Source organism: Ovis aries, chromosome 11, assembly GCF_016772045.2.
Source record: "Ovis aries strain OAR_USU_Benz2616 breed Rambouillet chromosome 11, ARS-UI_Ramb_v3.0, whole genome shotgun sequence".
Classification (NCBI taxonomy): Eukaryota; Metazoa; Chordata; class Mammalia; order Artiodactyla; family Bovidae; genus Ovis; species Ovis aries.
Window position 1 is genome coordinate 17,805,236 of NC_056064.1, and position 23,407 is coordinate 17,828,642.

Below are 23,407 nucleotides of genomic sequence, written 5' to 3' on the forward strand. Positions count from 1 at the left end.
CTTGTCTTCAGCTTGCTGGGCTCCTGAAACACCACCTCGCAGCTGTCCCAGTTAGTCCATTCTACCTGGGGTATTGGTTATGTATGTTCCTGCCTACGTTCCCCCGCCAGACTCTCCTCCTTGCGCCCCAGACAGGAGTTCACCAATCTAGATGCCTGGATCCAAGCCCAGGGAGGCTCCCCAAAGGAAGGATCTTGCCAACTACAAGCTAAAACCCGCCCAGACGTTCTCTTCCCAGAGATTCGGCTCTGCAGCTTTCAGGGGCCACAGTGGGCGAGGCCGTTTTCCGGATGGAGAGGAACGAACCTACGGCGCAGCTGTGAGCTCCGGATCCCAGCACTACTACGCCGACGGAGTCTGCGTCGAGGCTCTACGAAGCGACTGCCCACAGCCCAGCTGGAAGCCCCTAGTGGCGGGCCGGAACGGCGCTTCCGCCGGAACCTTTGAGAAGCCGGGCGCTTTTGGGAGAAGCACGCAGAAACCGGAAGTCCGTGGGGGAATACTGGCCCGTAGGAACCTAGAGCTTTAGCGTGGAGGATGAACGTCCCTAGTCTCCTCTTGGCGGGAGGTAGGGTGCCTGAAATACTGGATGAATCTGCCGTATGCTTTTAGTGCCTGGCGTGTTTACCCTCTCAGGTCCCGTGTCCAGGTCTCCCTCTTGGAGACCCTGCCGGGGAGACTGGGCGGTTCTGGTCGCCTCTGAGCTATTGGGATTCCTTTCCCTGGGTTAAGGGTCCACGAGGGACTCCTCGGACTGAGCTGAGGGCAGAGGGCAGAAGGTTCAGTGTCTGACAGCTGCTTGCTTACTTCTGGATGCGTTATTGTCCTGTGGCCGCAATGTAAAACTTTCCCCTGGTTTTACAGAGTTGCTCTTTGTATGGGTTTTCTTCTTTGTAGACTTATGGTAGAAATCGTGAAAAGAGTACAAAAGAAAATAAAAACCGCTCTTAAATTTACCACTCAGCTAAAACATTTCTTGTAAACGGGTAAAATTTAGTTTTGTTTTATCCGCTCTGTGCAGCTTTCGGGATCTTAGTTCCCTGCCTGGCGATTGAATCCCCCGCTCTGGCAGTGACAGCGCCAACCACTCCAGCGTCAGGGAATTCTCTAAAATGTAGTTTTATTTGGTTCCACTGGATGAGAAAGAAACTAGTGAAGATAAATATTGTTTAAAATATCAGTTAATTGCAAAAATATTTCTCTAAGGTTAAAATTTTTAAAAACGTTAAAAAGTTGGAAATAATCGTTTTAAATACATGCTTCTTGTTGGACGTAAGATTTATATGTAGTAAAATTTAAGTTTGTTACCCACAAAAATCAGACTATATCTCTTATGGATAGTTCTTAAATGATGGGAAAGTCCGTATCACTTTGCAATCGCCCTCGTTAGGCCACAACACTAAGAGGAACTAACGTCTAACTTAAATTTTGCTAAAATTTTCTTTTAGGGAGATGGAGATGTTTTCCACTTCCATTAGGGTCCTCCTTATTCCAGGCCCTACATAATTCCTGCTGTCGGAAAGAATCCACTGCACCAGAGAAAATCATTCCCCATGTTGATTTTTCTGATGAGACTGCAAAGGAGTCTGGAAAGACATTTGACAAGCTCTTTTCTTCAGAACAGCAGGCTTCCATCTTGCATGTGTTGAATACAGCATCTAATAAAGAACTTGAAGCTTTCAAATTGCTTCGTGGAAAAAAGTCCCTCAATATTATAGAACACAGAAAAAAGTTTGGACCATTTCAGAATTTGGAGAGTTTAATGAATGTGCCCTTGTTCCACTATAAAATCACCATTCAAGTTTGTAACTCCATTCTTAATCCAGAGACTGGAGGGAAAAAAAAGAAGCTACAGGAAAGTCGGATCTTGAGAAAGCTCATCAAACCAGAAATAGGAAGAGAGAGAGTTAAGGTACACTCTTAATGTCTCTTTTACTGTCTAAATATTTGACACCCTACAAAGTACTATTCTGGGCACCAAGACAGGATTCTTCTGGCAATTATAGTTTAGTCCTGTGGACCCAGGGATACACACATAATCTATTTATAGTTATTCTCAAAGACATGAGATGTACAGATAGTAAATTGGCAATTTAGTGGAGAGAACTGTGTGTTGGGGAATGTTTACTAGAACTCAGCCTGGATCCTGGAGAGAGAGCTAGGCTAGTAGAAGAGGAAGGCATTTTAGGAAGGATAATTGATGTAGAGAGGTAGGTCTGTGCAGGACTTACGTAGAAGGAATGTTGAGTTACCTGTTTTTGTTTCTTCCTTTATTCCACATATCAGTTATACTCCTATTGCTTTTAATCTGTTTGTGCTTCTCACTGTGACTAAGATTCTTTGCGGTGTAACAGGTACCTGATGCAGATCTTTCTCCCTAGTCTAGCCATCGCCCATCCACTTATACACAGCTGTCCGTGTTCCTTATGAAATGTAAATGTTACACCTGAATGTTGTATGCTTTGGTGGCTCCCAGTAGCTCTCAGGATAAAGGAAGTTACTTTCTGCAGAAATCTGCCCACCCCTCTGCCCTTTCGCCACTTGCATTCTTTATGCCACTGTCTTGAGAGGTGTCACCCTATATCTGCAGACATCTGGGTGAAATAACTTCCCATTTACCGTTTTACTGTCTCCTAGTCCTCCAGTAAGTCTTCCTGACCATTTCTCCTCTCTACAGTGTAACTTGTATGGTGGTGTTTCTTATAATGTAGGGTCATGTCCCTTGTTTCCCAGTATCTAGCACATTCCCCAGCAACATCCGAATATCTGAACACCTGCTTTGAGCTAGGTGCTGAGAACAAGTAAAAGTTCTGCCTATAAACTGACTACTGCTGGTTACTTTTTAATAATAACTACTTTAATAATTCTTAGTTCATAAACTGTACATATTATTTCTATCACATAAACTAATTTGGATTTCTGAGTTTGTATCTTAAATCTTGTGTCTGTTAAAATGTTCACACTTATAATTAAACCAGGCTTTTTTGTTTCAGGCAGTTAATAGTATAGTATCCATTGTTTCTGGTACTCGAAGACTTGCCTGGGCTCACCTCGATCGTAAATTGGCAGTGCTGGACTGGCAGCAAACCGAATATTGCCAATTGATGAAAGGATCATACCTATCATCTGTCTATTTAGAAGAGGTAAGGCAGTTGCACCTCCAAATCCTGACCTGCTGGAGCTCCTCATCTTTTAGTCCTAAAAGGGATGAAATAGTTAAGGATGGATTTTCTTTGGGTACTTACTATTCACCTGTTCCTATTGTGTTTTCCATCGCTTATGTTTTTTTAATTAAAATGCTGTGCTGGGTCTTCAATGCCGCATGCAGTCTTTCTCTAGATGCGGTGGGTGGGCCTCTCATTGCAGTGGCTTCTGTTGCGGAGCTCAGGGTCCAGGTACTGGAGTTTCCATAGTTGTGGCCCACAGGCTTAGTTGCTCCACGGCATGTGGGACCTACCAGGACCAGGGATCAAACCCATGTCCCTTGCACGGGCAGGCGGATTCTTAACCACTGGACCCCTAGGGGAGTCCCCACTTATGATCTTTTTAAAAACTGAATAATTTATTTCAAGAAATGCCTTATGAATCAAAGGTCGATCCTGAGAAAATCAGTGGTAAAGTATAGTGTTCTCAATGTTAAGAAACTTCTGCCCCATATTTATAAAGCTTGTTCTTCATACACTTTTATTGTCTCATCTGAGTCTTCAGAATCTGGTGAGATGGGCAGTAATGATCATCCTGATTGTATCTGTAAAAACTGTTTCAATCAGTCATCTGATGTGATTAGTCAGTGGCAGAGGTGATTGAGTCTAGGCTAATCATTCCAAGCCTATATGCTACCCTATAATTTTTTAAAAGGTAAATAAGATAATTTTGTCCAGATTTAAAGGCAATCTAGATCTTAGGGATTATGAAGCCCATTGCACAGATGAAGAAAGTAGTAATTAGGATGATTAACTGGCTTGTTTTAGCTCAGCTTGTTCCTGCTAGAACCATGATCAGAAGAACTTAGCTATCCTTACTCCTCCATAAGTCTTTTTCAGTTACTTCAAAATTGTCAGTGGCAATATAATGGAAGTTATATATTTAACAAACAGAAGTGGGACAGAGATGGAGGCCTAAACAATAAAACTAAGTGAATTCTTTCTTAACTTTTGGCTGCACTGGGTCTCCATTGCTGCATATGGGCTTCCTCTAGTTCCCGCGAGCAGCGGCTGCTCTCTAGTTGGCATGCTCAGGCTTCTCATTAAGGCGGCTTCCCTTGTTGCAGAGCGTGGGCTCTGGAATGCACAGGCCTAGTTGCCCTGTTCACTCATTTTACCTTTTTCTCCTCCCAAAGATTTCTTCAATCATTTCAAAGATGCCTAAAGCTGACCTCTATGTTCTGGAAAAAACAGGACCTTCATTCCAGAACCCGTCTCTGTTTCCTGTGCTGCTCCATTTTCACATGGCAGAAGCCATGCTGTACGCCTTACTGAACGTGACCTTTGCCCAGGATGGTCGTCACCAGGTGCTGAGCATGAATCGCAGTGCAGTGGGGAAGCATTTTGAGCTGATGATTGGGGACATACGGACTAGTGGGAAAGAGGTGGTGAAGCAGCTCCTCTCAGAGTCTGTACTGAAAGATGAGCCTCGGGTATTCTTCCCCCCAGAGAAGATAGTCCGCTACAGACAGATGTTTTCATCTACTGAACACAACAGAGTGGAGGAGTTATATGATTCATTATTACAAGCTATTGCCTTCTATGAACTGGCTGTTTTTAATACTGAATCTTAAAATTCCGAGGTTAATATGTTACATGCTGTTAATATTCTATGAATTTATATTTATTAGTTCCTAAGTTGTAAAAGCAACTGTTTTGAACATCCATGTTAACGGAGAAGAAAGCACAAGTTTGAATGGATTTAGATGTTTAAAGTCAGAGTTTTGGCTCTTGAATGGTTTATACAATAATAAACCAAGGCTAAATCAATAAATATGAGATCCTGTGCCTTTCAGGTTTAAGTGTTAAAAAATATGATGTTCCTTAAACATCCAAAACGGGGAACAAAGTTATCTTCCTTGAAAGGTAAGTGCCATCTACACTAAAAGATCTGCATTATTATATTGTTAAAGTGAGGACTAATGAATTTTCTGGATGGTGCTCATCATGGGAATAAAGCTAAATATAATCAACAACACAACTTGTGGAGTCCTCCTCTTGCTCTGTGAGTACAATGTGGTTTGATGGCTTCAGAAGGTACTCTTCATCAGCTCAATCTATTAAGCACCAAACAAGCACGTTTTGTTTAACAGGCTCTTTTTCGTTGCTGCACTATGTGGCCTGTGAGATATTTGACCCCTGCTGCTGCAGCTAAGTCACTTCAGTCGTGTCCGACTCTGTGTGACCCCATAGACAGCAGCCCACCAGGCTCCCCCATCCCTGGGATTCTCCAGGCAAGAACACTGGAGTGGGTTACCATTTCCTTCTCCAGTGCATGAAAGTGAAAAGTGAAAGGGAAGTCGCTCAGTCGTGTCCAACTCTTCGTGACCCCATGGACTGCAGCCCACCAGGCTCCTCCATCCATGGGATTTTCCAGGCAAGAGTATTGGAGTGGGGTGCCATCACCTTCTCCGATTTGACCCCTGACCTGGTGTCAAACCTGTGCCCCTTACGGTGGAAGCATGGAGTCTTAACCACTGGACCATCGGGGAAGCCAAGTAGGCTCATTTTTAAAACTTTTTAAATTGAAGGGTAATTGCTTCACAGAATTTTGTGCAGGCTCATTTTTTAACTTTTAAATACTTTACTCAATAGACCATCTTCTCAGAAAAGTAGCACTTAAATTTTTTCCCCCATCTCTCCATTTTGCTTAAGCTCAGGCCCTCCTTATATCTCACTTATACTGAACCCAAGTCACCCTGATGTCAAAGGATTAAGTCTTTTCTTTCCTTTAAAAGTGAAGTATACTTGTTGAAAAAAAATCCAAATAATCAGATATCTGTAACATACATGAACGTCCTCCCTTCCAGCGCCTCCAACTCCCTAGGCACTTTGAAGTGCACTCCAGACTTGTGGCCATGCACTGTCAATCTCTACCTGTGTGACTGTATTCAGAAGCATCTCCACCTGAGAACTGTTGCTGCTGCTGCTAAGTCGCTTCAGTCATGTCCGACTCTGTGCGACCCCACAGATGGCAGCCCACCAGGCTCCCCCATCCCTGGGATTCTCCAGGGAAGAACACTGGAGTGGGTTGCCATTTCCTTCTCCAATGCATGAAAGTGAAAAGTGAAAGTGAAGTTGCTCAGTCGTGTCCGACTTAGCGACCCCATGGACTGCAGCCCACCAGGCTCCTCCGCTCATGGGATTTTCCAGGCAAGAGTACTGGAGTGGGGTGCCATTGCCTGGTGGTGAGCTGATAAGAATGTGAGAACTGTTGCAGATACCTCCAAATACAGGTCTGAAACCATTCTTCTTCCAGACCACCTCGTTTGCCACTGTGTGGTACTCTGGTAAACAACTTCACCAGCCATTCAGTTGGTCAGGCCAGGTGGGTGGCATTCTACTTCTCACATACTTCTGAAAATAGCTGTGGTGAACATGTGTTCAAGTTAGACATTTAAAGGATAAGACGCTAAGTACTGAAAAGTCATCAACATGTGGTAACTTTCGTCACAAAAGTAAATCTTAAGTCTTACAGGTATTTATCGCCTTTAAGAACTGAGAAAGTATTTCCTCAAAATATGCTAAACCTGAAAAAAGAAAAAGCTATTACCTGTATCCATACTAGGGAGGAAAATGATTCTTTCATTTCTTGATTTTTGGTATCCATACTACCCAGATGATTTCATCTGGAACTCCCATTTAAATATTGCGTAGTCTTACGTTTAGAAAGATATATTGAACAAATATTTTAAGAGGTAAAAACATTTTGTACACAGGTATATGTCTATGTTCTTCAACTGTAGAAAATTAGGATCCTTACCTTTTGGAGTGAAAACATAATTCTCCAGATAATGTAACTGAATATTAAGCTAATATATAAACACTTGAAATAGCAAACTATTTTCAGATACACCTGATTATCTGATTGTAAAAATGATTTTACGTGAAATGTTGTCTATTTTAAAATCTTGTAATTAAAAATAGATACTTTCTCCAAAAATATAACCTTAAGTGGAAATGGCTATCATGTAGAAATCCTAGAGTAGAATCCTTTGTTACAGTTTGAATGAACAGTTTATCCAGAATATTTATATTAATATCTTTATGAAATAAAACATCAATGATATAAAAATACAAGAAAAATGTACAAGGCAAATTATTTGAGTTATCAAAATATACAAGATATCACATTTGTACTATTGCTAAAAAAAGATTTATGAAAACTATAATTCATAATCTTGATTTCACCTTCTCAGTATTCAGTGATTCACATGGAAACATCCTGGACAGCACATTAAAAATAAATTTATCAGGAAAAACTTACTTTTTGAAAAATGATACATAATTTCTTTCCTTGGAAGTTTTCTTACTATTGTCCATGCTATTTCATATTCTGGATTGTGTAATTTATTTATTTTTTTAAAGATATTTATTTGGCTGCATGGAGTCTTAGTTGCAACATGTGGGCTCTAGTTCCCTGACCAGGGGTCGAACCCCGCCCCCTGCATTGGGAGCTCAGCGGCTTAGCCACTGGGCCACCAGGGAAGTCCCTAAACTTATTTTTAAAAAAGATCATCACCTGGGTGATTCACATTCACAATTTGACAGGGCGCTGACCTTTGGTTGGAGAGAGGTGGATTGAGGATCACGAGAAAGGGAGAAGGTGTAGATTAGTTTGGCATTTAAGCACCTTTAGGAATATTTAGGGAACTCTACCTTCTAGAAACAGCCCACACACATATTCCAACAGAGCTAAATCAGGTAATACAAAAACATACAGAAAAAAAAATTACTACCATAATTATAAATATAATTTGTAACTCCAATTTTTTCATTTTAAATATTTACACACTAATAAAAATATACAAAGTCTGTTTTAAATGTACATTAAGAGAAATAAACACTTCCATGAACATCAATATAAAAATTTATCTTGAGAGCCACATGAGACTCCGTAGAAGGCATTGGTAATGTAGAATATTAAGGGAACTCAGCTGCCAAAGTGTTCATAGTCTCTTTTGAAATGTTAAGATGAATTCCTTCAAGATAGTGCAGGAATCTGTCAAAATTACAAGGAAAAATACAATTTAAATATTAATATTTCCATCAGATAAGAATATTTATCAATCTGTAAACAGCTATGTCAAATGTTCTTTTTGTAAGAAACTTTACCTTCTTTTACTTTTTCCTTGTTCCTTTAGCTTCTCAGTCCTACAGATGTTTCGAAGAGTTGGCAAGTATTCAATTATACTGGCTTGTCTATTACCCAGGTTCAGAAGAGATCGGCTGGAAAATACACTTTTGATGACTGCTACCCTCTGCCAAGCACTGCTGTAAATTAAAAGTAATGCATTACCTTTTGATTTTTAATGTCCAATAAAAATGCAACAGTCTCAAACACAACCAGCTTCTGGTCTCTACTCCACCTTGATTCTAGTCTAGTGAAGTTTAAGTCACTCAGTAGTGTCCGACTCTTGCAACCCCATGGACTGTAGCCCACAAGGTTCCTCTGTCCATGGGATTCTCCAGGCAAGAATACTGGAGTGGGTTGCCATTTCCTAGTCTAGACTAGATTAACTGTATTCCAGATGAACCTCCTGTACCATTTTCAACACATTAGTCACTTCCATACTGAAAAGACTTTCCTGGCCACCTGCTGGCTACACAGCAAATCCAGACCCCTTCCCTGTGATCCAAGAGTCTTCCAAATCTACTCCCCCTGCCCCCAATATCTCATTATTTCTCTTCTCAGAAATCAGGCCGGTCTCCTTAACTGTCTCCTTACAAGCTACAATATTATGGGCTTACCTGGTCAATAAATCCCAGCATTTCAAAATTAGTAAGAGAAAGAAACCAGGAACTTCCCCTTTTTTATCATTATTGAAAAATAAAAGTAAACAGAAGACTTACTCTAAATTAGCTGCAGACTGACTGAAGCACACATTGTTGCGTCTTTGAGAAATATAAAAAGTAAGCTCTTTTGTGGGATCTCTTCCTAATTTCTTGCAAGAATTCAGAGAAGTTTCCAATGCTTTTGAAATAGCAGAAGAACATTTAGTAAAGCTGAGAGCTTCTACAGCCGCCTTTATTTCTCCAGATCTTTGAGAAGTCCATCCATCACTACTCTCGAGACTAAACTCATCACAAAGTCCACTTTTAACCTTTCCATTTGTCCAACCAAAATCATCTTTACCAAACTCCCTTTGTTCCCGTACATCCATTAGAAGGGCATCTAAGAAGGACATGTTGTCCATGAGCTCAGTGAGAGAATTTAAACAGTGAGAGACAAGGGCAGAACATTTTTTTTCTGCTGGTGTTGGAGGAGGACGAGGAATAGACTCAACGTTTGACTCTAGACGTTTGTTTAGTTTCTTTGTCTCCGGATTGCTTTCTTTATCTCTGGCTTTCCTTTCTTCTAAATTTGAAGATGCAGAGTAGAGACTAATACATTCACCAGAAATGTCCAATTCACTGTCAAATAAGTCACTATCATCTAAAGTTACAATCTTTTTCTTATGTTTCTTTTTTGGTGACTTTTTCAAAGGCTTCTCTCTTCCAAAAGGTGTCCCAGCGAGGCATCTCATGTTTTCTGTTGCTGCATTGGGGTCCACATTTATTGATGGAACAGAAGAGTTTTCTGTTTCTGGAATGATATCAACAGGTAGTGGTAGAATGAACTCAAGATTACTATATAAGAAATCCACATTCTGCATTTGGAATTCTGTAAGAAGGTGGATGAGCTTATGCCAGTCTTCCTTTGTTCTGATTTTGTGCTGAAAAACAATTGTGAGTAAAGAAATGTTATAATAGTACCTAGTCTGAACATTTTTCTACCCATATGAATAGTGTCATTCCTATCTATCTTCAAAGTAATGAGTCTCTACCCTTCATAATTTTATTAACTTATACTTCCTTAATACATCAAAACAGTATTATGAGTCTAAAAAATTAATTTGGAGTATTAAATTGAAGAATTAAATTCTCTAATTGTCAGTATATCCCCTAATTCAATAATTAGCAGTTCATTTGTTTAAAAACTACTGTTCTGAAACTTCTTTTAATCTGAAATATCTCTAAGTTCTATATTCTATAATATATATTTAAAGCAATGCCTATGCACCATTTGTCGTAGTGGTACAATGTGTTAAAATGTGGTACAATGTATTAAAATCAGCAATCTGAAGCCTACACAAATTATTGGTAAATTACAATTAACCTTAGATTTCAAACAATAGAAGTGAGCATTGGGAAGATGAAAAAGCACGTAAATATTCCAAACCAGACACTGAAAATACCTTCAAAAATGAAAATAAGTCTTCAGATGGGGAAAAAATGTTCTTAAGGCCAAACAAGGTCTCAGCACAACCAGTGTCACATTTGGGAAGGTCTGTTGGATTCCTTTTTGTATTTTTAGGGTTACTTTTGGAATCAGGGTCATCTTCAGAACAAACAAGTGGTACATTTCTGCTATTTCCTCCTAGAAAATTAGTAAAAGAAAAACTGAGTATCCATATTTTTATCAGACTGTAACAAGCAATTATTTAACATCCAAGATCCTTTGGCATTTTTTTCTACCTAATCCTCATTTTGTTATTCTCCATCTGTGTATCTGATTCACAAAGAGAACAATACAAACATTATTTCTACATAAATTAAGTGGGGGTGGGATGTGGGGTAAGCTTACAAACAATCCAACTGAAGAAAGTGCAAGGACACACAAATACCTAATAAACTCATAAAAAGATGTACAATTTCACCAATGATCATGGAGATTAAGATGTTCATTTTTCACCTTTTAAATTGGGAAAAATTAAGATAATCACTGCATACATTAATGAGAAACTGAAGATGACTTAAATATTGCCTAGTAAGTAATGGTTAATTATGTTACATCCATTTTATATTACAGAATAGCATGCAGTTGAGAAAAAAAGGGCTAGGACTATATACTGACAATAAATTGTCAACTAAAAGAAAAGCAAATTATTTAACTATAGATAGTGCTGGTAATTCTGCTAAATAAGTAGGCAGCAATATTTGTATGTGCACAGATAAAGGTCTAACGGTAGCTACCTTTAAGAAGCGGGGAAGCTCTTTTACTTTTCATGTTATGTATTTCTCTACTGTTTGATTTCCACTGAATGTATATTTGTGTGTATGTATGTGTGTTTTTAAGAGAGGATGAAATGCATTTAAGATCTTCAAGAAAATAAATAATGTTAAAGTTCTTGGTACTGCATTTTATATCCAATAATATGGTGATAGTTATTAACTATTTTGTTTATGACAATTTCATGTCTTATTTATCATATTTACTTCTAAGAAATAGTGCAATTGCCAGCTTAAATTGAGTTATTAATAAATACTTGAAAAGAGTAAGATATTAAATTCTGAACTAACTGAAAAACTGACAAGGGATTAATATAACAGAACTTCACCTTTTAAAAATTTAAATGTTAGTATATATCCCAGAGCAAGATCTGTAACTATAGAACTGTGACTGTGGAGCATGGAAACCACAAACTATGAACTTCTTCGGGCAAAGAACCATGTCTTATTCATATAAACACAGGACCTGGCATGGAGAAAGTCCTCAGAAAATGTCTGTGACTTGAATTAGGTAACAATGACTGAAGATTGATAAGAAATGAAGCATTTTTGAAATAACAGAATTCTTAGGAAAGACAGGATTATAGGCTATTAAAGAAGTTAACAGGGAAATTACAATACAGCCATCTAAAAATAATTTACATATGGAAAAATCACTAATACATTTTTAATAGGTGAAAAAAGGAAGCTGCTAAATAATATAATTCTATTTATTTATAAGAAACTATACGTTTATAAATGTACAAGTAACCATTTGTTCCAGATTCAGTTTAATTGTAAATACCCACATTTAATGCTTAGAAAACTCTCAGAAACAAAGTTGATGCATATGTTTATTTTAATATTGACACGATATCCCAATGCTTAAAATTTTTATCATTTTCAAATATTTTGGTACAACATATATTTTAATATAGAATCCCATAACAGAAATTTCCTTTCTAACAAAGCAACTTACGACAAAGAGATAATGGCCTTTCTTCTAAAAATCCACCTCCACTTCTAATCCAGAACTGTAAGTAAAGGATACTTTTCCTGATATCACAAGTGTTTGCAGTTAGCAATGTTACAAAATCCTTTACATCAGTTCTGAAATTTTCAGTCAAGCAGATCATCTGTAGGTAGCTGGCAACATTTAGCTGGGGTCGGGGGGAGGCGAGGGGTAGAAAGGGAGAAAGAGAGGAAAGAAACATGGTCAACTGCAGAGTTAGCAGAAATATATCAATACTCTAACAAAAAGCCAAATTTCGCTAAAATTTTAAAACATCTTAATTCTTACTGAGAATGATTGAAAAATACGAGGAAATATGTTACCAAATTAAAAGCATCTATATATAATGCTTTTATTAACTGTATACAGTCTGAGACAGCAAGACTGTATCTTGGTTTTTTTTTTATGGGACATTCTCCAACCTGAATACTAAAGGCAATCTTATTAAACCTTAAGACAATCCCTTAGGATCAATGGTACAACCTGATGGAACATTTACAGCCATTAAAATGATAAATATGAATACTATACTATACAGGAAGAAACATACTTACTGAATAACTTTTAAAACCAGACTTAGTAAATCATATCAATGCATGCATAAAAGAATAAATGTATGTAAATGAGAAATAGAAAAATTTTTTAACATATTTGTTAGCAATAAATGTACAAAGTTTACTTTTAAATTTTATTTAGTGTACAATTAATTTCCTATATTTTTTATAAAACAATATAATTCTCTTCTTATTGTTTATGGAAAGCTTTTTACCTTGAAAAGCTAAAACATATAAAATTATATTCACAGTTCACAGATATTACAAGACTACTAGCATTTTTACATTATAATAAACAAGACAATTAAAAACATTTTCCCCTATGGTATCTTTGACTTTATTCTATAAATATGTATTATTCTTGCACATATCTGGGACTTCTTCCCCCAGACCAGGAATTCTCCTTTCAATAACAAGAGTACTTACTATAAGACAAACCTTGCCATCAATAATAACTATAAGTTCTATAATCAACTTAAGAAAATATAAAAAGCCAATTATCTGAATGAACAAGAGAATAACCAAAGGCAGAAGAAAATGGAAGGGAAATCAACACTTGGAGAAATGAAATGGCCTTGGGTGAATCCCCACCACACCTTTGAAAACTGATTTTTGACTGAGTGCAGGCTGTAACAGTGGTAGCTAAAACTCACAGCAACTAGAAAGTGAGGGGGAGGTCCACGAAAGTAGAGAAACAGAAATCCCAACTCTAAAGAACGCAAATCACGGGTTGATGCTTGAACTTTATGTGCGTGAGGCTGTCTTAAAGCAGCCCAGCTAAAACTAAAAGAATTGAACAGAATACTTGTTCAGAAGAACAAAAAGAATCCAGAATATATATATACATTCACAATGTACAATATATCATTCACAAAGTACAAGATAAAAATCTAAAATTACTAGACATACAAAGAAATAGGAAAAGTAACCAATACCTCAGAGGCAAGACAATCAGGTAGAGACTGATCACAAGATGACAAAGCCAGAATTGGCAGAAAGAATTTTAAAACAGCTAGTAAAACTATGTTTAAGGAAAACATGCTTATAATGAACAATAGGAAACTTCAACAGAAAAATAGAATCCATAAGAAGGAAGCAAAAAGAACTTGTAAAACTAAAAATTAATGTAATATTAGAATAAAGATTTCTGTGGATGGACCTCATGGAAAAACAGAGATGGCAGGAGAAAAAGGTCAGTAGACTTGAAGATAAATCAATATAAATCACCAAATCAGAAGTATAAACAGAAAAAAAAAAATTGAGGGAGTGGCTTGGGGAAGAAATAGCACATCTCAGTGACATGGGGGTCAATGTAAATGTCCAACCTTCTTGTAATTAAATCCCCAGATGGAAAAAAGAGGAAATGAAAATAAAATAAATTTGGAAACATAAGCCTACAAAGTTCCCTAATTGGAAGAATGATATATAATTAAGGATAATAGATAATAAAGAATCACAAGCAGGATAAATATGAAGAAAAATAATACCTAGGAATATCACGAGAAAACTGCTGAAAACTAAAGTTAAAGAGAGGATCTTGAAGGCATCTAGAAGAAAATGACACATTATATACGGGGCAGAAACATAAATTTTAAAAATCTGTTTAAACTGCTGGGACATAACAGAAACAGTGGTGATCAAAACACAGTGAAACGACATGTTTAAAGCAGTGAAGGAAAAAATGAAAGAAATCTAATATAATCCACTGCCAGCAGACTTGTTCTATAAGAATTGCTAATGAAGTTCTTGAGGCTAAAGAGAAATAAAACCAAGGAAAAACTCAGATCTTCATACCGAAATTAAGAACATACAAAATTACACAGGTAAACAAAACTTGATTTTTTACCTTCTTAATTTCTTTAAAGTATATATGATCAGCTAAAGCAAAAAACAGAGCATTGTATCAAGGAGTTTATAATGTATGCAAACATAAAGAATTTGAAAATTAAAGCATAAAGTTTCATAACAGACAAAACTAATCTGAGTTAATTCACATTAGAATAGTGGTTATCTCTGGTAGAGAGGGGAGTGTTGACTAAAAAGGGCCCAAGGGAACTTTCTGAGGTGATTTTGATCTGGATAATGGTTACATGGATGTTTATCTCCGTTCATATTTTTCAACTTGTATACTTAGTGCAATTTTAACTGTATGTAAATTTCACCTTAAAAAAGCACTGGTTTCTATGAAAAAGACCTAAAGAACACTGGAGTCTAGTAAAAATTTGAATATTCAAATTTTGAAAAAAAAATTTTAAGTTAAAAAAAAAATCAGAAGTCTCCTAAAACTCAAAATGGGCTTCCCTGGTGGCTCAGAGAAACCCGGGTTCAATCCCTGGGTTGGGAAGATCCCCTGGAGAAGGAAATGGCAAGCCACTCCAGTATTCTTGCCTGGAGAATCCTACGGATGGAGGAGCTTGATAGGCTACAGTCCACGGGGTTGCAAACAGTCGGACACGACTGAGTGACTTCATTTTCTCTTTTCACTTAAAACTAAAAAATGTTAATGTACCCCTTAAATAGTTAAAATATAGATACATATTATAATAAATTACCTGTTAGGTAATTGTGATATATAATTTATGATCATCAAAATTCAAAGCTTACCAGTGAAGGAGTATTAAAATTAATTTCTTCAAAGCAGCCATCAAACATTAAACTAAATGTTGGATCTATAGTGAAAAAACATATTTTTAAACATTAAAACCACTAAGGTACTTTCTCTAGTCATACATTTTCTATGAAAGTATTCTATATTTCATCAGTAATGAAAACATCATACAAATTATAAATCATTAAGAAACTAAATTTCTACCTTGACCTGTTGAACTACCAAGTTACTTGTGATTAATATGATTTTAATGATATTTTAGAGTATAATCATTAACTATTAAATGGGCCATTAATTTCTAAGTAGAGTCTAACACAAACACATTTTCCTACAAAAACCCATAGTAGAGACATTCTGAATAGCACCAATAACAAATATTGAAAATATTACAATACAATATATAGAATGAAAAATATTGCATGAAATTTTAAAATTAAAAACTGAATTCTAATTATAAAGAAAAGGGGACCAATTCTGTGAAACTGATGATGGCTGACTTCAGCTAAAATATGCAATTAATCCATATGGAAACATCACCAAGGGCTAAGGACTGACCAAGTTCAATATTAAGGAACTGCAGAAAGGTTAGGTTCCATAAAAAATTCTGACCAGTAAATGAGGTTTGGTGACCTAATTATAGGTATGAGGAAGAGATAAAGAGAAAGATCTGTTATTTTTCTTCCCAAAACCCCTTCACTGGCTTGTCCATAAATTTCTTTATCTGTGTAGGTAGGCTGTTGTTGGCATCCTAAATATCTAACACCCCAACACAGTAATTCAAAGTAGTACCCATTTTTTAAAGTCATTGGTATTTACAAGTTAATATATTAAGCTTTATAATTACAGAAGGCTGCAAATCAATTGCAAATTTGAATAATTCTTAGTTGATTAATAAAAATGATCTAGAAGCCTCCTCTTCAGGAAAAAACAACCAATTTAATTCACCAGCAGACTTCTAAAGCAATGTATCTAACCAAAATTAGAAGTTTTCCCCAAATATTTTAACCGAAAGTAATTAACTGTAAAATCACTGGTTACCTACCACTTGTTGTAAGGATTACAGGTCTTTTCGTGGTTGCCATGAATGTTTTGATTGCATTCAAAAATCCAGCATCTTCTTCGAAAATGACATCAACCTAAGAATAAAATGGTTATTAGGATACTGACATAGTGAGTAACAATACTTGAGTATCAGTTATGTATACACAGTAGATACACTATGTGTCAGAGACAAAATTTATGAATTTGTAAATAGTGTGACTTCACACCACACTTACACTACTACTTACATTACTAGTGTAATGTCTTACACTACTATAAGAGTAAAGAAATTATCAAACATTAAAACCAAAGAAATACAGTTACCTATTAATATAACTGGATAAGTATGGGCCAGTATAATTTTACAAACTCTAAACAGTAATCAAACTGCATGAATCATGCTCCTAAAAAATTCTTCTATGGTTGACAGTTTTATTCACTTTAATTTGAAACGAGTGAGTGTTAGTCACTCAGTCAGACCCGTCTCTTTGCAACCCCATGGACTGTAGCCTGCCAGGCTCTTCTGTCCATGGGATTCTCTAGGCCACAATACTGGAGTGGATTGCCATTCTCTTCTCCAGGGGATCTTCCCGACCCAGGGATTGAACCAGGGTCATAGACACAATTATTCCTGACTTTCTTGGCTGTTTTACAGATCGTCAGAGTAACACATATAGTAACCTCTAGAATAAGCTTTTATCAGGAGATATCACAAATGTATACCTCTGTAAACCTACCTCCTCAAAAAGAATGAGGGATGTTGCATTTTTTCTGTTGGGTTCCTCAGCCCCAAACTCTTTGACATTTGAATTAGCTGTGTTTGTAGATTTAGTCTGAATGATTTGTTTCTGTTCAAAAGAATTTTTGATTCCTGCATATAAAATAATATTTTATATAAAGTTTTTTATTAGAATATAATTACTTTACAATGTAGTGTGAGTTTCTGCTGTACAATGACATGAATGAGCTGTCTGTATACATACATCCCCTCCCTCATGGACCTCCCTCCCACCCTAACCTTCTATCCCACTCATCTAGGTCATCACAGAGCACCAAGCTGAGCTTTCTGAGCTGTACAGCAGCTTCCCACCAGCTATCTGCCTTACACATGGTACTGTATGTATGTCAATCCTAATCTCACAATTCATTCCACCCTCCCCTTCCCCTGCTGTGTTCACATGTTTCTTCTTTATGTCTGTGTCTCTATTCCTGCCTTGGAAGTAGGTTTATCTGTACCATTTTTCTAGATTCCACATACATGCGTTAATGTACGATATTTGGTTTTCTAACTTACTTCACTCTGTATGATAGCCTCCAGGTTCATTCAGGTCTCTACAAATGACCCTATTTTGTTTCTCTTAGTGGGATGAATAATATTCATTGTATATATGTACTCTATCTTCTTTCAGATCAACTTTTGATTGAACATTGACTACTTCCACAGAATAAGCTCAAACTGAAATCCCCTATCAAAACTGAAACAATGTATCAAGACTGCTACAAGTAGGACCTTTAGACGTTTAATAAATAACGATAGGAACTCATGAAATATGATCCAATTTTTATGTATCAGGGTTCTTTGTCAATTTAGTGTCTTACCTTTATTATTTTCCAGAAGTGCTCCTATTTGTTCATTATTTTTTGGCTTAGAAGACACTTTAAAATAATTTGCCAAAGTTTTAGGTGGAAGTGTTCGCTTTGGTCCACTACTTTGCGGTGATGGCGGAGGAAGTTTTCTTGGTGAAGTAACAACCTTCTTGGGGGAGCATAATTTTTCTGCCAAAAACAAACTGCACTTAAAAACAAATATTCTAAAAATTAAACAGATGGCAAGATGGAGTTATCCACAGTATAATTCTACTCTTACCAGTTAAAAAGCAAAGATATAAAAATTCTTTTTCATTCTTATAGTCAAATAGTCTTTACACTTAAATATTACTGTATTGTTAGCCTATCAGTAGAGAAGATAAAGCCAATCATCTGGAAAAGATACTCTTTTCCATATTTGAAGTAAATAATGTTCACAATCCTGCCATTCACTCTGTCTATATCTGCTAGGGGTCAAAAGAAGCTAGAGGGGCACTTCCCTGGTCATCAGCGACTAAGACTCCACTCTCCCAATGCAGGGGGCCTTGGTTCAATCCCAGGTCAGGGAACTAGATCCCACATGGTGCATTTAAGTGTTCATATGCCACAACTAAAGGCTGGAGGAAAAGTGATATTGGTGTACACTGAGCACATTACATGCCTTCTAGTCCAACTTTGATTCAGCCCACAGTAAATGGTACTACAAGCGATATGTTTTTCTAGATATGAAAGATGGATACAAAGTTAAAAACAAATGGCTGATGTCCACCTTTCAGAAGCCTGACAGTAGCCTGGCATTTATCCCAGAGCTTGTCCTTTGCTCCTCTCTAAGTACCCCAATTCAGCCTTTACATGCACTAGTTATTATCAATGGACTCAGAGCAGAATCTTCTTTACATACCAGCATATGTGCACATATCCATGACTGTGTCCTATTCTTTTTCTATACCCTCACCTTCAGAGATCTTATATTTCTTGTGTATCATAGATGTTTGAAAAAACAGTGGAAATTTTGAGCTTTGAAAAAAATTACCATAGATATCACTATCATGTCATAAAAATCAGACATTTTAACATCACCAGGGAAGAGGTATAATCTTAAAATGAAAAATATCTTAGTATCACTAAAAGTGGTTAACCAGTTGTTATGTATCTCTTGCTATGACACCACAGGAAGCACAGCCCCAATGTACACCGGCACCAAAACGGAAACGAATCTAATCAAGCCCACAGATCTAACTGCCAGTTTATAAGAAATACAAGGAAGAGGAATGTATTAACTGATACCACGTACATACAGTCAGCCAAATCCAGAATGTGAGACATTTTTATGACCAATGTCCCATGTTCTTCAACAAACAAATAACATGAAGAGAAAGAGTGAAGGAGTTAAGAGAAATGAAAAGACACTTAAGAGACATTAAGGTGTGGACTTTGTTTGAATCCTGATTTGAACGAACCATTTGAAACAACAGAAAACTGAAATCAGACTATGTATCAGATCAAATTAAGGTATGTGGTTAACTTTGTTAGTCTGGTTATGATATTGCAATTATGCTTTTAAAAAGTCCTCATCAGTTAGAGCTAAATAATAAGTATATATATATACATGAGTAAAATTATGTGATGGTCATGAGATTTGTTTTAAAACATAAAACCTGAGAAAAATTTGAAAGGCACATATATAAGTAGCAAGAGATAAAATATGACAAAATATTGATTATTAAAATTCTTTTCTTAAATTTTCATTTCTTAAAGGCTATGATTTGAAGAAAATAATTCACTTACTTGGTGACCTGCCGATATTGTAGCTATTAAAAAAGCAGGGTTTCTGTGAGTTGACACCTTGCTTGTCTACTTGATGAGACTGAGTAGCTTCCTTCAGCTGAGACAGAATTTGTCTACCACTGCGCTGAGAAGAGGCATTCACTTCAAATATCTAGAAGAAGAATACATGAAAAGGGGCAGAATGGTTTATATTTCATTTCATTACATTAGTATCCATCCACTAGAGCTGATACTAACCTTAAATCCAAGTTCTTGGGCACAAGCATATACCGCAGCAGTCTTCCCCACGCCTGTTGGCCCTGTTATAAGAACGGTATTACAAAGGCGATTTTCTTCTTCATCATCTGAACTGCCTTTGAAGTCTCTGCTATCCAACGAATCTGAAAAATCATTCAAACGCACATAAAACAACCGCATGGGCAGCAGTTCTCTCTCACCAAACCTGGTGACCAAATCCCACAACTTCCTGCCGATAAATGTTGGCAATTGAATGTACAAAAACGAGAAAACTCAACATAAGATACCAAATAAGAAGCCTCACAAAAGTGTTTAGCTAATCTAAGAATGTTCAGTGAAATGGAAAAAAAAAAGACTCAAAATACCTTCCTGTTTCTCGTCTCTTTTTCCCTTCAAATTCTGTCCTTCTTCTAATTCAGCTCTTCTTTTCCAGTCTTTCAACCAACTATCAAAAGAAAATGTATGTTAATAAAAATAAGCCACAGAATATAGTTTTTAGACAGTATGTTAAAATGGTTGTTGGGGGGAAGGTATGGTATATTGTTACATTTTAAGAATTCCATGATGCTTTTGAATCAACTATATAGTAAAATAATTTTACACTGGCATGAATATTTTAAAATGAAGTAATTTTGCCTAAATACTCAAAACAATATGTGCAAGGATATTCACTACGACATTGTTTAAATTAGCCTCCAAAACGAAAAACTTAACAGTGCATCGGTAGGGAAAAAGATGCCTTATGGTATGGTCACATAAGGAACCAGTACAGAGAAACTTAGAAATGGAATAGACTGTACGATGACTTGAAAGATGTCTAATCCACCATGCTATGAGTAGGAAGCTTAAATTCTCATCTGGAGCTAGACCGCCTGAGTTTAAATTGAGCTCCACCACTTTTTAGATGTATGACCTCGTACAAATAACTCAACCTCTCTAGGACTCATTCTTCCTGAGGAACAGTATTTACCCTCATAGGATCATTCTAAGGATCAAATGAGCTAAGAACTATCAAGTACTTAGAACAATGCCAATCTCAAAGTGTTTATTATTATGGCTCCCAATTTCTTGTATGAAATCCTTTGGGCCAGGTGAGTTTTAGAATTTAGGATTTTTCAGATATTAGAAATGTAATTTGGAACATATACTACATATCACATAATACCTTTAGTGGGTCTGTGGCAGTACATTTATAATCACTGGATATTTCTGGTTGGGACCGATAATATATAATGAACTTCTGTCGTTGCTGTTTAGTCGCTAAAGTTGTATCCAACTCTTTTTGACTCCATGGACAGTAGCCCTCTAGGCTCCTCTGTTCATGGGACTGTCCAGGCAAGAGTACTAGAGTGGGCTGCCTTTTCCTTCTCCAGGGGATCTTCCCGACCCAGGGATCAAACCCGCATCTCCTGCACTGCAGGCAGATTCTTTACCTCTAAGCCATCAGGGAAGGTCATAATAAATATTATATATATAATAAAGTTAATAAACTTTCAATTTCCAGAACTCTTTGGAGGTGGGAATTGAAGACAAAGGATTATCACCTGAGTTAGTAATAATATGATCCTATCTGTTAGGAAGAGCAAATATATGCATTAATTTTTTTCTGGAAGTTTTATAAGACATTGTTAATAGTAAGGAGTAGAAACAGGAGAAAAGAGGTACATTTACTTTTCACTTTGGATTTTTTTTAAAGATTTTACCTTGTGATGTATAACTTTATAATTTCTAGCGTTGTGTTAGTCGTTCACGCGTGTCTGACCCTTTGCGATCCCATGGACAGTAGCCTGTCAGGCTCCTCTGTCCATGGATTCTCCAGGCAAGAATACTGGAGTGGGTAGCCACTCCCTTCTCCAGGGGATCTTCCTGACCCAGGGATCGAACCTGAGTCTCCTCCATTGCAGGCAGATTCTTTACCATTTGAGTCATCAGGGAAGCCCATAATTTCTAGATTTCAGTATAAATAAATAGTAAAACTAGATTCATAAACTATTTCTCAATTCCTTTATAAATTTTACCAACCTATGTAACTTTTTTATAGCTAGCTCATTGCCTATGAGTTCACTGGAGTTCTGAGGTTGATACTTTTCCGTCCAAAGCATGTCTTCAATTCCAGAATCTAAAGAAAAAAATACGTATTGAAGTATTTTGTTCCTTGACATAAACATATATTCTTATACATTTACATTACTGTTTCATGTAACAATAAGTATTTGTTTATATTTATAAATTGCCAAAAAAGGCAATTTTAAAAACCTTACATTGAAAATTCTTCTCATCAAACCTGTTCCCCTTAAAAGCTAACCACCATAAAGTCTTACGACTATAAGATTTAAAAGTATACATTAAAAACGTTACTCAAAGCACTCAGTTCAGTTCAGTCACTCAGTTGTGTCCAACTCTTTGCCACCCTATGAACTGCAGCAGACTGGGCCTCCCTGTCCATCATCAACTCCCGGAGTCCACCCAAACCCATGTCCATTTAGTCAGTGATGCTATTCAACCATCTCATCCTCTGTCATCCCCTTCTCCTCCTGCCCTCAATCTTTCCCAGCATCAAGGTCTTTTCCAATGAGTCAGCTCTTCCCATCAGGTGGCCAAAGTATTGGAGGTTCAGCTTCAGCATCAGTCCTTCCAAAGAACACCCAGGACTGATCTCCTTTAGGATAGACTGGTTGGATCTCCTTGCAGTCCAAGGGACTCTCAAGAGTCTCCTCCAACACCACAGTTCAAAAGCATCAATTCTTCAGCACTCAGCTTTCTTCACAGTCCAACTCTCACATCCATGCATGACCACTGGAAAAACTGTAGCTTTGACTAGATGGACCTTTGTTGGCAAAGTAATGTCTCTGCTTTTCAATATGCTGTCTAGGTTGGTCATAACTTTCCTTACAAGGAGTAAGAGTCTTTTAATTTCATGGCTGCAATCACTATCCGCAGTGATTTTGGAGCTCACAAAAACAAAGTCAGTCATTGTTTCCACTGTTTCCCCATCTATTTGCCATGAAGTGATGGGACCAGATGCCATGATCTTGGTTTTCTGAATGTTGAGTTTTAAGCCAACTTTTTCACTCTCCTCTTTCACTTTCATCAAGAGGCTCTTTAGTTCTTCTTCACTTTCTGCCATAAGGGTGGTATCATCTGCATATCTGAGGTTATTGATATTTCTCCTGGCAATCTTGATTCCAGCTTGTGCTTCCTCCAGCCCAGCGTTTCTCATGATGTACTCTGCATATAAGTTAAATAAGCAAGGTGACGATATACACCCTTGACATACTCCTTTTCCTATTTGGAACCAGTCTGTTGTTCCATGTCCAGTTCTAACTATTGCTTCCTGATCTGCATA

General features: G+C 37.0%; 2 protein-coding genes across 4 annotated transcripts in view; one reads left to right on the top strand and one right to left on the bottom strand.

Annotated features, from left to right (window-relative positions):
- Nucleotides 1-511: 511 nt before the first annotated feature.
- On the top strand, nt 512-8,549 carry TEFM (transcription elongation factor, mitochondrial). 2 transcript variants are annotated; one of them, XR_009595480.1, is made up of 5 exons: nt 512-568; nt 1,449-1,912; nt 2,994-3,143; nt 4,340-6,531; nt 8,348-8,549. XR_009595480.1 is itself a non-coding variant. In XM_004012480.6 (4 exons), exons 1-4 carry the CDS (start codon nt 538-540, stop codon nt 4,775-4,777), a joined length of 1,083 nt encoding a protein of 360 aa, XP_004012529.2. In that variant the 5' UTR covers nt 512-537; the 3' UTR covers nt 4,778-8,549. The 2 variants fall into 2 exon arrangements, 1 of the variants encoding a protein (XP_004012529.2); XM_004012480.6 differs by having other exon boundaries at nt 4,340-8,549.
- ATAD5 (ATPase family AAA domain containing 5) overlaps nt 7,234-23,407 on the bottom strand; it is a 34,354-nt gene continuing 18,180 nt past the window's right edge. The window contains exons 11-23 of one of the 2 annotated variants that reach the window (XM_012185358.4): nt 22,084-22,180; nt 20,427-20,506; nt 20,062-20,204; nt 19,825-19,975; nt 18,049-18,225; nt 17,187-17,320; nt 16,451-16,544; nt 15,405-15,469; nt 12,214-12,394; nt 10,442-10,623; nt 9,057-9,919; nt 8,319-8,474; nt 7,234-8,205 (exon numbers count right to left, since the gene is read on the bottom strand). In XM_012185358.4, the coding sequence (XP_012040748.2) occupies nt 8,127-8,205; nt 8,319-8,474; nt 9,057-9,919; nt 10,442-10,623; nt 12,214-12,394; nt 15,405-15,469; nt 16,451-16,544; nt 17,187-17,320; nt 18,049-18,225; nt 19,825-19,975; nt 20,062-20,204; nt 20,427-20,506; nt 22,084-22,180 (2,402 nt within the window). In that variant the 3' untranslated portion in view covers nt 7,234-8,126. Of the gene's footprint in view, nt 8,206-8,318; nt 8,478-9,056; nt 9,920-10,441; nt 10,624-12,213; nt 12,395-15,404; nt 15,470-16,450; nt 16,545-17,186; nt 17,321-18,048; nt 18,226-19,824; nt 19,976-20,061; nt 20,205-20,426; nt 20,507-22,083; nt 22,181-23,407 lie in introns of both variants that reach the window. The other variant, XM_012185356.4, reaches the window with a different exon arrangement.

Bases quoted from the DNA above. Each gene is read 5' to 3' on its own strand.
- TEFM (XM_004012480.6), top strand. From the start codon at position 538: ATGAACGTCCCTAGTCTCCTCTTGGCGGGAG. The intron at 1,913-2,993 runs GTACACTCTTAA...TTTTTGTTTCAG, and splicing joins TAGGAAGAGAGAGAGTTAAG to GCAGTTAATAGTATAGTATC. The intron at 3,144-4,339 runs GTAAGGCAGTTG...CTCCTCCCAAAG, and splicing joins CATCTGTCTATTTAGAAGAG to ATTTCTTCAATCATTTCAAA.